Source organism: Colias croceus, chromosome 26 (genome assembly GCF_905220415.1).
Source record: "Colias croceus chromosome 26, ilColCroc2.1".
In the NCBI taxonomy this organism is placed as follows: domain Eukaryota; kingdom Metazoa; phylum Arthropoda; class Insecta; order Lepidoptera; family Pieridae; genus Colias; species Colias croceus.
Window position 1 is genome coordinate 2,355,280 of NC_059562.1, and position 13,011 is coordinate 2,368,290.

Sequence of the window (13,011 nt, forward strand, 5' to 3'; positions counted from 1 at the left end):
AATTTTTGACTGAAGTTAATGTCCAACGTCCAATGGTTCAATCATTGGAAGTATCTCGGGAAATTTTGGAGGATATTTTTCAGGAAGGAGAGGAGGGGCAGCCAACCACATATCAAACTACTACGTTTTAGTACCGAAAAAAATGTTATTGCCAAATGAAACGTAAATTTTGCACTCACAACTTTACAAGTAATGTTTTTATTTTGACTTTGCGGTTATCTGATTATAATATTTATCGTTATGGCTATCGACGTACCGACCGTACTGGGATCAGAGTAGGTACATGATATACAGTTCATCATCCAGGATTGCTTAGAGCATTTTCACACTGAAAAAGATGTTTTCTTTGAATCGTAGTTGCTTCATTTATTTATTTTTAATCATTTTAAATAATATGTTTTATATTTTATAAATATATCATTTTCATTATTTAAGTAGATAAAATAAATTATGTAACGGTTTTATAAGAAAACACATTATATTTGTTAGGCGACGGTGATTTCTTCCAGGCAAAAGAAATCATCTTCAGGATGGAATCATCCTGGATCATCTTCAGAATCATCTTCTGAATCATCTTCAGAATCATCTTCAGGATGGAATCATCATCATGGATCCAGATGGGGGTCAAGTGACGCGGGCCACGTACCACAAACATGCTTAGTTTGTGGTATCGAGCGCGAAAGATAGTCATCGTGTTTTTAGTAAAGTTACTATGTAAACTAACGTAATTTAATACTTAGGTACATATTCTATAATGGTGTGCTCAAACTGTTAATCTACATTTAATTTAGATTATTATTTTATACTAAGTAATGTAGAATTTAAACCACATTCATGTTTTCTTCAGATTTTAAGATTTTCTTATCAGAGTGTTCAATTTTAATGTAGTAAAATTTTATAAGAGACAATAATTAAGAAAATTTTAAAATAAAGTGTCACGTATTTTTTTTAAACAACGAATGACGAAAAACGACCTAATCGCGGACGAAGTCGCGGGCAACAGCTAGTAGTTTATAAAATCATAAAATATAATGTGGTTTGCACTAAAATGCAATATTAAGTACCTCTTAGATATAATCATTACCTATTAATAAATAATTAAAAATTGGTACTTACAGAATTAATTAAAATTATTGGAAACAACACTGCTTAAAAATATTTCATAGTCAGCTACTCAGCTATTGGATAGTATTCTAATTTCGAAATTAGAATATGTGCAATACTTTTTAAAATAGGTAATTCAATCATATTTCGAACTGAAAAAGTAAAATTTCTAATTCCAATAAGAAAAAAGCTTAAACCTATTTCGTAATACGTTAAAAATACTCTCAGTTATTTAGGCTAAGGTAAAAAGAGTGTAATTTCAGGTGTTCAACCCTCACCTACTAACACAAAAAGCATCGGAACAATATTTCGCGTTAGCTCATCATCCAGAATTCATCTATTTTAAGAAACCGCGGGATAAATTAATTTATGCAAAATAATATATTCGCGCCAAAATACGACCATAAAGAACCCACTCATGTCGACGCAACTCGATCGGAATGCAAGCAATGCAACAGATGATGCAGCTTCAAACTTTTTTTTTCATTTTTCAGACCTACTTATCAGATATTTCCGGGAATGCGACCGGTTTAATATATAAATAAGAATATTTTCATGTCCGCAATCTTATTAGACAACACTTATACACTACATAAATAAAGTTTAAGTGAAAAATACTTACGTTTCAGTAAATCACTATAAACATTAAATTCAAATATTCTCAAAAACAACACACACGTTCACTTTCTACACCACTGCACTGCGTATGCGATCTGTCAAACACAGGGCTGCCAGTTTTCGTTTGCACTTTACCACTAATGTTTTTGTTATTACTAAAACATGACTAAAACCGAATAAGAATAAATTGTACACTATGCGACTTTTTTAATCGCATAAGTTTATGAAAACAAATTTATTTGCCGTGCACAAACATTTTACCAGTAAATAAATGTACCAAAAGAAATTAAAATGTGTGTTGCCATGAATTTAAATCAAATGTCCCGACAACGCTGCTCGATGAAACACAATTTTCTCTGCTAGGTTACCAGCTAAGCGCGAGAGGTTCACGTTACCTACCTCTTATTATTATTAGCCGTACCTAAAAATAGGGCAAAGTATTTAAAAATGCTGGTTGGCACAATTCCGGTCGAGAGTTAGTAATCGTATTCGCGTAGTGTCAAATGTGAAATTATTCTAGATTTGATAATAATACATTAATAATTATGTAATCGTGTTTTACGTTCCAAAAAAAGTTACATTGTTTATGAATAATAAGTTTACGTGTAACTTATAAATAATTATTTGAAAAAATTGTTATGGAAACTAAAAGTAAAATAATTTTCTGTTTTAAAAATGTGTGCTTTCCATATTTTATTTCATCCAATATTAGAATAATTGACGACTCATTTTTAAATTTTATTTATACAAAGTGTTGTTGTCACAATCCAACTAGAATGATTCAACCGATTCTAAACTTATTTTAAAACAAGTCGTGAATATAATAAATACATATAGATATAGATATCAACACATAATTTTAGTGGGTTATATTTAAAATAAAAGAACGTTAACAGTAAACATTTTATTGTAAATACATTATTGTATATTTGCACTCGCGATGCGTTTCTTGTTCCAATTGGCTTGTCGTGTAGATACTAAAATTTTCTTTGTTTTTCAACGCTGATTAATGTTTAGGCACGTTTCAATTACACATCGCGAGTTTAGATGTCACACAAATACAAGCTTATTCTGTTATCAATTCAGTCGGCTCATAATGCACTTATTCTAGACGTTTCCATTGAGCTCAGTACTCGAATGATGATGATTGTATGGAATTAAATTATAGTAAATAGAATTTTAAATTAATTAAATACGCTTGCTAAATTAATGAGACAATTTCGTTGTTTTATAGATCAACAAAGCAAGCTATAGAAATGTAGAGCTGGTTTACTAGAAAGTTTTTATTTAATTTTATTTAATAACTTATGTCTTGAATAGAATAAGCCTCCTTTTGGCTTTATTCTTTAAATTATATCTCTATCACATTAAGGGCCGATTTTTCAATCCATAGTTAAAACTTATCCGACCATTATAGGTAGTATTACACGATAATATTAAAAATTAAAATGTCACCCGTAAACTGTCAAATACGGCCAAAGAATACATTTTTGAAATGGTAGTTTAGTACGTTATTCGACTAATAGTATTAAATAAGGATTGAAAAATCAGCCCTTACTTATATGCTTAAAGTAAAATGTTATAAATTATGTGAAAATATGTAATATTCCTACATAATTACGATAGAACGCAAGTGAAATATTAAGAACAAGTGAGAATATTGGAAATAAGTGAGAGAGTGAATTCGCAAACGTGGTTATAGTATGAATTATCTATGGTGAAAATAGTTAGAAAATATTTAGGCAACTTGAATGTGGCAATATTTATTTCAGCATTTATCAAAAATACATTGGTCCTAGATGAATATTAAAGAAAGATTAGGAATACTCAACTCAGATTGGAATACAATATTTGACAATAAGAGGATTGTAATATTTTTTAAATATGTAGATTCAATTTTTTAAGAAACAGTTTTTCCTTCTATTATTTTTCTGAGTGGTCAAATGTAACCAATATCGAAAAGCATATACATACATAAAATGTTCGTTTCATGAAATGATATGAGTCATAAACCCCACGAGCCATTTCAAATAAGTTATAGAGGCAAATCAGCGTATCTAACCGCTATTTTAAAGAGTAACATTTTATCTAAGATTTTTTTAAATTTTCGCTAGTCATTCAAAATTTATAACTTTAATAGCGTAGAAGAATAGTATTTTTTGTTAACAAATGTAACTAGATTAATTATTTTTTATTAGGTACGTCGTAAAACTGATGACTAAATTTGATCTATTTAAAAATAGATCTATAAGAATAGAGAATTTGAAACTATTGAGTTTTACACTACAGCAAAACATTATTAAACATTCGTTTATTTTGAAAAGGCCAATACTAAATGGTTTTTCCCCATTACTTTTGTAATTTTATAACTGGCATCACAGGACTCTGATTACGTTGACATTTACTAAATATTTCGCGCCATAGCTCAACCGTGAACCTTTTAAAAATATACGAATTTGAACTGTTTTGAATTTAAGTAAGTATGCTAGGAGGATTTAAAAGAATGTTTCAAAATTTGTTAATACTTACGTTAGAAAAATATTGATTTTATAGAATAGAAAATGGTAGCGTTGAAAATTGTCATTTAATTACTATTAAAAACGTTTACAGCTATATCTATCGATGAGCAAAACAGTTTTCATTACAAGGATTAATAAATTAGATAGAATATTCAAGAGAAAACAGATAAAATAAAATATAATATTTTCTTCATTCATTCTCGTCACCGACCCAATAAATTGTTACCATGTTAAATAATTATAATATTTTTGTAAATACCGTTTATCATGGATTATAACGAAGTTATTATATTTTGCACAAAGCGATATGTTTTATTATTGTTAGCACTGCATGTGTTACTTTATAATAATAATATTATGTAATAATATGCTTCCACATCTAATTAATATTTTTATACTCAATTATTGTGATATCAAATACTACTCTTATATTCACACCTAATACATATTATTTGCTCCAAACGAATTCACTAGGTAACTGTACATAAAGCTTTTTATAAAATAAAATCTACTTTAATACTAGATAAACTAAGCTACGTTCGCTTACGATTAAGTGCCGCCATTTTGCGCGGAATACTTCAAAATGGCGCGAATTAGATGAATGCAAAGGAATGTTAGAATTTTGACATCACAGTGAGTCGAATAACAACGACTTTCGAAATTTAAAAATAAATAATGTCTCGATCACATTACGCCACGAAATGCAAAGGAATGGAACATGACATAATAATGTGTTTGTGGAACGTTAAAACGCTAAAACCAAGATGAAGCGCCTCCCAACTTTGTGGACAACTCGCCGATCCCGCGCCCGAACATGTTGCCCATCTGCGAATATAATATGTCTTATTTGTATTTATAAAAGAGATATTTTTTACACACATTCGAATATTTAACTTCAGAATTTTAAAGGCTTTATCCTACAATTTGTTCCTCCTATAAACTACACGAATATAGTAGAACTAGAGTATAGGAGAAAGTGTATAGAATTCAGGAGAAATATTGGGATTGCTATATCTACTTGCTTTTATATTATGTCTTCACAGAAGATAATTTTATATCGCAACGCACACAATATTATTATTTTAGTTTCGCAGTAGTTATCATAATAATCTACAAGACATACAAAAATAAGTGTTGCCAACACAATATTATTATAAATTTATAAAGAATAGAAAAAATTCGATCACTCAGCGGGACTCGATCCCGCATCCTTTCGCGCCATTCCGAGGCGGATGCCTGACCAACTCAGCCAGAGCAATCGAATTTATCTTAATATATATAAATCTCGTGTCACAATGTTTGTCCTCAATGGACTCCTAAATCACTTAACCGATTATAATAAAATTCGCACACCATGTGCAGTTCGTTCCAACTTGAGAGATAGGATAGTTTAAACACGTAGGTACCACGGGCGAAGCCGGGGCGGACCACTAGTTTTTTATAAATTTATATTTATAAAGCATTTGAATGCCATATAAACCAAAAATATCAATTTCAACAAAATATTAAATAAAATATACCTTCCCGACCACAGCAGACACATTTCCAAGCTTCGCGTCTTCTGTAAGTGATTCCAATTTGGACTTTCCAGCCTTGGAACCATCTTCTGATCCTTCGTCTCCGCCGCTTTAATAAAATATTTAATTAAGAATTAGTTATTAATAATTGTAATTTGTAAATTATTATTTTGTACTTTAGCGATGAATTTTTTAATTGTTCAAAACCCGAGACTGATTTTATTGAACACTAAAACTGAATTACCAAAAAATATATTTAGCATGGCCCTGGACATTGGACTCGTTGATGTTAGAAAAACTGCTCAACCTATTCTTCAACATTTATTTCAAAGAAGGTAGAAAGGAATATTCAAATTATAGCTTATTCAATAAGTTTGCCATAATATGCTTTGCAGAACATTTTTTTTGGATAGCATCTAACATTTGTTCTATTAGAAACAACAATTGATGAGATACCATCGAATGTTATCTCTAATTAATGTAGGATGAGGTTTTATTTTCCAGGTTCGATTCCTTGTTGCAACATTTACTCACCCTGTATCCTGTTGCGCGAGCAACAAGCTGCATGTTGCTTCTTCAGTGTGCATGCGAGCAGCAACAGCTTGGTAGGTCTTGGAGTTCAGCTTGTCGTCTATCACGCCTTGGAGTTCGAAGTCGCTGTACATTTTCTGGAATGGATTGAGATAACCTATAGAACCTGTGTGTTTAATTTTTATATCTTGCTTCACATACATAATCTAGATCCAAAAGTATGTGGGATGTATAAGGAACCACAATAACCATTTCGATCAATGCTCTTATATTTTAATAGGTAACTAGAAAGGTCATCTGAAGTGTTTAAAACAATACTTCTTATGTCACACACAGAAGAAGTATTGCTATTATCATAATGAAGTATTGTAACAAACATAGAATTTAAACAATAATGCTGAAGATGGTTATAATGAGAATGATATTGTAGACGATAATAACTGAAATTAATAAATAACTGAACTAAAAGATGACGTAGAGGATATAGAAGAATATTAAATATTAAATATTTATTTATTTTCTCATCACAAATGTACAATCAACACATACATTGTTAATCTATATATCTTAATACTAACATTTGTGAGAGACTGGTGCCCGCGATAAGTACAAAATACTTGTGTTACGGGTCACCAGGCCCCCAAGCATTAACAATCACAATCTATCAGATAAACAATGAACGTGAACATTAAATGAGAAAGAATTAATCATAATTAAAGATGGATATATTATAAATTATTTTATAGATGAGATGAAAGGTTAAAATGAATTAATATAGTTAGTGTATAATGTGAGTGTTTGTGTATGTGTGTTAGTGTATGCGTATGTAGGTGAGTGTGTGTGTGTGTGTGTGCGTGTGTGTATGCGTGTGTGAGAGCGTATATATGTGTGATTGAGGGTAGGTGTAGATGCGTTTTTGCGATAGAGTATGCACGATTCAGTTTCTCTACTTACCGAATATTATGAATAAAATTTTCTGAAGTTTGATAGTCTAAGTTTTTCAGCCATTTACATACCGACGTCTTACACCTTGATGTACTAAGATAGTATATTGAAATAGACTTATTGATTTTATTGTATAAAAATGCCCCAAGAAAATAGTAAAATCTATGTGACAGACATGTATTAAAAGAGTTTTTTTTACAAATAATATCTTTTCTACGCTTGTCCCTGTTGAAATTCGGATCATATTTTAATTGTGCATGTTGCCTTATTATAATGGATAAGATAAAAGTCTGTCTGACAGTTAGTACATCCCAACGTTTGTATAGTTCGCAAGTAGGATAGCGAAATGGTAAACCAGCTCCAACTCTGAGTATGGCTCTTTGTGCCCTTTCAGCTTCTATGAGGTGTATCTTGCAAGCGCCTCCCCAGGAGCTAATACAATAATTAATGATTGAATGACATAGAGCTGAGTAAACCATTTTTATTGTCCGAAAATCAGCAATATGTCTCAAAATTTTAAATATATATATCAGTTTGCGAATCCGTGTGACTAAAATTTCAATGTGAGGCTTAAATGTGAGAGTTTGATCCAAGTAAACTCCAAGATATTTGATAGTGTCAGTTCTTTGTATAGAAGGACAAGAGCAGGTTCGGTAAGTCATAGGTGTGCATGTATGTGAGGTAATGTTGTAACTTGCAGGAGGAAGAAGATTTTTTTTCGACGCAAAGGCAATATATTTAGTCTTATCCACATTTAACGTTAAAGCATTACATTTTAGCCACTCACAAATCTGATCAAAGCCTTTTTGTGTACTTTGAAACACTTCTGTCCATGAGTCACCCGAGAATAAAATTGCTGTGTCGTCTGCAAAAGACAGTATTTTACCATGGTTCAGTTGAAGTTGGCATAAATCATTTAGATATACCAGAAAAAGGCTAGGTCCAAGAACACTGCCCTGGGGGACACCGTACTGCACCAGTAGTTCATCGCTTACCCAATTGTCAATTTTTACTCGCTGCTTTCTGTGCTTTAAATAATCTCCCAGTAATTGTAATGGAAGGCCTCTCACACCGATCCTTTCTAACTTAAGTAACAAGAGTGGTATTGATACGGTGTCAAAGGCCTTGGCTAGGTCAAGGAAAACCACAATACATTTCTTCCTCTTATCCAAATTGCAAACAATATTATTAGTTAGTTCGTGAACAGCATCATCAGTCGACCTACCTGAGCGAAAGCCATATTGTCCAGGAGAAAGTAGTTCATTAGACTCTAAAAATTTCATCAGACGTTTATTGATCAAGCGTTCCAAGATTTTAGACAGAGTGGGGAGAATAGAAATTGGCCGGTAATTCGTAATGGAGTCTTATATCTCCACCTTTATGGATTGGTTTAACTAGTGCAGTCTTAAAAGCCTGTGGAAAAATACCGGTGGTAAACGATAGGTTGCAAATGTATGAAAGAGGAAGCGATATTACTTTGATGTAACGTTTTATGATTTTGCCTGATATGCCATCAATTCCCACCGCAGCATCTTCTCTTAGATCCATAATGATATGTTCAATCTCTGTATCATCAGTTGGAAGCAGAACAAACGATTTGGATATTTGAGAGTGAACATTCTCATAAATGTTAGGTTTATTATGGTTACTGATAATCTTCTCAGCCAATGTTTTTCCAACACCTATAAAGTAACTGTTAACATGATCAACACTATTCTTGGGATTGTTCTTATCAATTAGCGCTGAAGCGGACTCTGATCTTTTATTTGTGTTACATATATTTTTAATGACGTCCCACAATTTTTTATTATTATTTTTAGTTTTTTCAATTTCTTGTTTTTCGTAGATTCTTTTTTGCTTCTTTAGTAGAGCGTTGCAAAAATTCCTGTATCTTTTGTAGGTTAATTTAAGTGAATCATCATCAGGTTTCTTTTTTAGTTTTTTATACAAGTTGTCCCTATTGCGTATGCATCTCAGTAGGCCTGTAGTAATCCATGGCTTATGAATCCTCTTTTTGTTAGGTACTCTTACAATGGACGAGTTATCTAATATGGCATTATTTAGAAGTGCGACAAAGTGGTCTGTTGCTAAATTTACGTCACTGTACTCTATTACTGACTGAAAGTTTATTTTATTGATAGATTTATCTAGTTCAGTATAATTAATTCTTTTTATGATTGATAGATTAAAGGTAAGTTTAGTCTGCAAATTAATAGTTATAGCAACACTGTCATGATCAGTCACAGATGAGGCAGCTACACAACATGTGGTATCCAATTTTGTTTTAATCATGAAATGATCTAGACATGTGTGTTGGTGGGTGGGTAAAGTATGAGCGGGTAGTATACAATGATACGCCAGAATATTTAAATATTCAAAAGAGCGCTTATCGGTACTATTGGGACCTATGTCAATGTTAATATCTCCACCAATTACTATTGTTTTATAGTTGTTTAATTTAGTCAGTAATGTATCTAAAGAATTAATAAAATTAGTAGTATTACGTTGACCTGGAGGGCGATAAAGACCAACAATACAAATCTCGTTACTAAATTTTAAGCATAAACAATTAGCATCAACTAAATGAGGCTCATCAACCATTACTTCATACCGGTTTTTATAGTAAATAACAACGCCTTCATTTTGTGTTTGATGGATGGTTGTGCATATATGTCTGTAACCCTCTAAAAGGGGAATATTATGTGACGATCGAAGCCAACATTCAGAGAGAATAATTACGTCCCAATCTATGCCCGATCTATACAATAAAACCTGTAGATTAGGCATGTTACATTGTATACTTCTTATATTTTGAGAGAATATTTTTAAGGTTCGTTTGCCTAATGGTAGGACAGTTTTCATGTCTTCAATGTCGCATGTAAGGGATTTGGCTATATCAAAGGTATCGAGACTTTGATGGATTGATTCAATTCCGGAATTATCGAATTTGTCGTATAAGTACTTTTAGGCTAGCTTTGGTGTATGTTATATGTGAGATGTAAGACATGTGTGGCTGTGTATATGTATATAGGTGAGTGAACGTTTTTTTCTTGTATAATATTTTGTAGAGAAGTATGTAAGTAGAGTTAATTATTTGTGTATAGGAGTAAAATTCCATAATATATCCATTATACATTACAATACCAATAATAGAGATGCACATAAACATAATTTTAACTATAAAAACATAATAAAACGAACATAATATTATAATTAACAACAATACATGCATAAAGAAACTTAAATCTAGTCACAATGATAACTTTTGTAAGTCGGATTCCTCCGCGATACGTAATGGCGGCTGACCGTCTTTTATTTTGATATACACTTTTCCAAAGGAAGTCCATGTGCTAATTATCTTTTTGTTTTTCACAAGCTGTCTGGTCATGTAGTGAAGTTGACGTGCTTTACTCGACAGAACCTCAGAGATGTATATTGGATATGTCGGCCCTTTTTTTTTTTTTTTTTTTTTTTTTTTTTTTTTTTTTTTTATAGTGGGGAAATCTTCCAAAGATACCCACGGCCCCCGGGGAAGGAGCCGTGGGTTATGTCGGATTCTTACCGACTAAAACCCCACTGTGTTCCGTCGAGCCGCTTTAATGAGGGGGCCGCGGGTATTTGTTAGAATTCTTCCGCAACCGGATATGTCGGCCCTGGAAGCTTAATATCCTGTGTATTGAGTAGTGGTTGTTTAGTTAGGCGGCGTGATTTATTATAACTTTTATATGCATTTAAGATAGTTTCTTTTCTGCCAGTGGTAATAAAGTCAACTATCAATGCGTCAGACTTAGACTTATAGACTTCTTTTACTTCTAAAGCCACCAACGGATTCTCGGGACACAAAGTTGTACATATACTGTTAATAGTATTCATCATGTTTTGTTTGTTGTCACATGTTTGTGGAATATTGCGTATTTCTATTTTAGAACTGAGTGAAGTTCTCTCCAGTAGATCCATTTTTTTTTCTAGTGCACATATTTGTTTTTTATATTGAAGATTTTCCTTTTCAAGAGCATTAAATTTATTTAATAATTCGTCATACTGAGTGGACATAAAATCAACAGACTTCATGATGTCTTGGTTTTGGGACACTAATAAGTTTATAGAACTTTTTAATGATTCAAACTTTTCTTCTTGTTGTGCTTTCATTTCTGAAAACATGTTTTTTATTTCTGACATAAATTGTTCAGAATTTTCAGAGTACTCCATAAATGTCCGTTTTTGTCGTTTTGTGCCAGTCGAAAAATTTTCTGTATTCGTTTCCTTACATTTATTTAATGCTGAATCAGATCCATATAGCAACGGGGTGGTTTTTAATTTCAATCCGGGAGGTGATCGTTTAACCGACATTATTTATAAAAATTGTAATAAAATAAAATAGATATTCCTAGTAGACCAAATGTTCTCATCTAACCAAACTGTATAAATAGGAGTTTAACAAAAAAAAAAGAAAATAAAAAATAAAAACAAAATTTAACACAACTTGGAACCACTCGGATACGATCTCGAACTCGCTGTTAGATACCAATTAATAGTCCAAGTCTTAGCTCACTCAACCAATACGCCACTATCGAGTTTGCGAAATAGTAAGTCTTATAATACGTGAGATCCAATTCAATCAAACCGGTTTCTAATAAGTCGTTGATTCAAGATCAACCAACACTGCACTGTAGCAAATTAATATCAACCGTCACAGATTTAAAACTTTGAAAAATACCACTTCAAGCACTGTCCACTGGTATTATTTAACATTCGACTACAGTCCTATCACTTATAAAAGTTTTGACACTACTTAAAATGGTAAAATTGCACTTCTTTCCATTGAAACAAATTTTTAAACTCAGCTAGCACTGGAACACGTCCGTTCGCATTCGCGGCGCGGAGCGGGGGGGCAAAGAAGGGGGGCGAAGAAATATCTTAAAAGCAATAATAAACATGCGACGTTGATGACGATTTTAATAATAGTCGTGTTCAAGATAGAGATTATGAAAAAAAAATATATGATTATAACTATGAAAATAATGTTGAAGATTATGATGGTTTCGACGATAATAACAATTCTGATGTAGAACAGGGTAAGGATGATCAAAGAGATAATGATTAAAAACTCAGTCAATGATGCTTATAGTAATAATGTTGAGCAATACCAAGATTATTATGACGAAAATAAAAACGCAGAAAAACCCTACTATGGAAGTTTTATTACCTAAACAATAATAGACAGACGGGTGCAGTCAGTTGTCACCTTACAATAATGAGGACTATCAAGATAAAGATGATGAAAGCGGTAAGGTTACGATGAGATGAAGGCAATTAAAATATTGATTTAAATAGTGATCACTGATAAAAATTATGATCCTGATGAAGATAACAACTGAAAACGACGATGATTATTATTTTAAAAATTATGATTTGTATAACAAACAACTGAAATATTCATGATAAAAAAATAAATGATACCTTAACAACAATAGACAAGCAGGCGACTTGCTGCGGGTGCAGTGCGGGGCGCTCCTGCAGCCAGTTGCCGATGAGATTCATCTGCACGCCGTACCACTGCTCGAACAGCTGCAGTATCCACAGTTCGTCTGTCACCTGCAACACGACGGATTCAAGGCTTTACTTATGGAGTAACAAAATTAGAATTAAGTATGGATAATGGAATTAGCCTGGAATTTGAATAAACAATAAGCTGGATATTAGAAAATAAGGTTGACGAAGGCCAGAAATAATCTGGGTGTCTTATACAAAGTTGGTGGCGTAAAGAAAGGATTAAC

At 32.2% G+C, this 13,011-nt stretch overlaps 2 protein-coding genes across 13 annotated transcripts in view; both read right to left on the bottom strand.

Moving 5' to 3' along the window:
- Positions 1–1,855, bottom strand: part of LOC123703530 (F-actin-monooxygenase MICAL3-like) — a 30,337-nt gene extending 28,482 nt beyond the window's left edge. For both annotated transcript variants that reach the window (XM_045651579.1, XM_045651578.1), the window contains exon 1: positions 1,727–1,855. The gene's annotated coding sequence lies outside the window, so the exon portion shown is untranslated. The remainder of the gene's footprint in view (positions 1–1,726) is intronic.
- Positions 1,856–3,674: 1,819 nt separating this feature from the next.
- The window catches only part of LOC123703401 (calcium-dependent secretion activator), a 57,499-nt gene continuing 48,162 nt past the window's right edge, over positions 3,675–13,011 (bottom strand). For all 11 annotated transcript variants that reach the window (XM_045651345.1, XM_045651353.1, XM_045651346.1 and 8 more), the window contains 4 exons: positions 12,695–12,829; positions 6,293–6,426; positions 5,762–5,867; positions 3,675–5,066 (listed from right to left, as the gene is read on the bottom strand). In XM_045651345.1, coding sequence (XP_045507301.1) covers positions 4,995–5,066; positions 5,762–5,867; positions 6,293–6,426; positions 12,695–12,829 — 447 coding nt within the window. In that variant the 3' untranslated portion in view covers positions 3,675–4,994. The remainder of the gene's footprint in view (positions 5,067–5,761; positions 5,868–6,292; positions 6,427–12,694; positions 12,830–13,011) is intronic.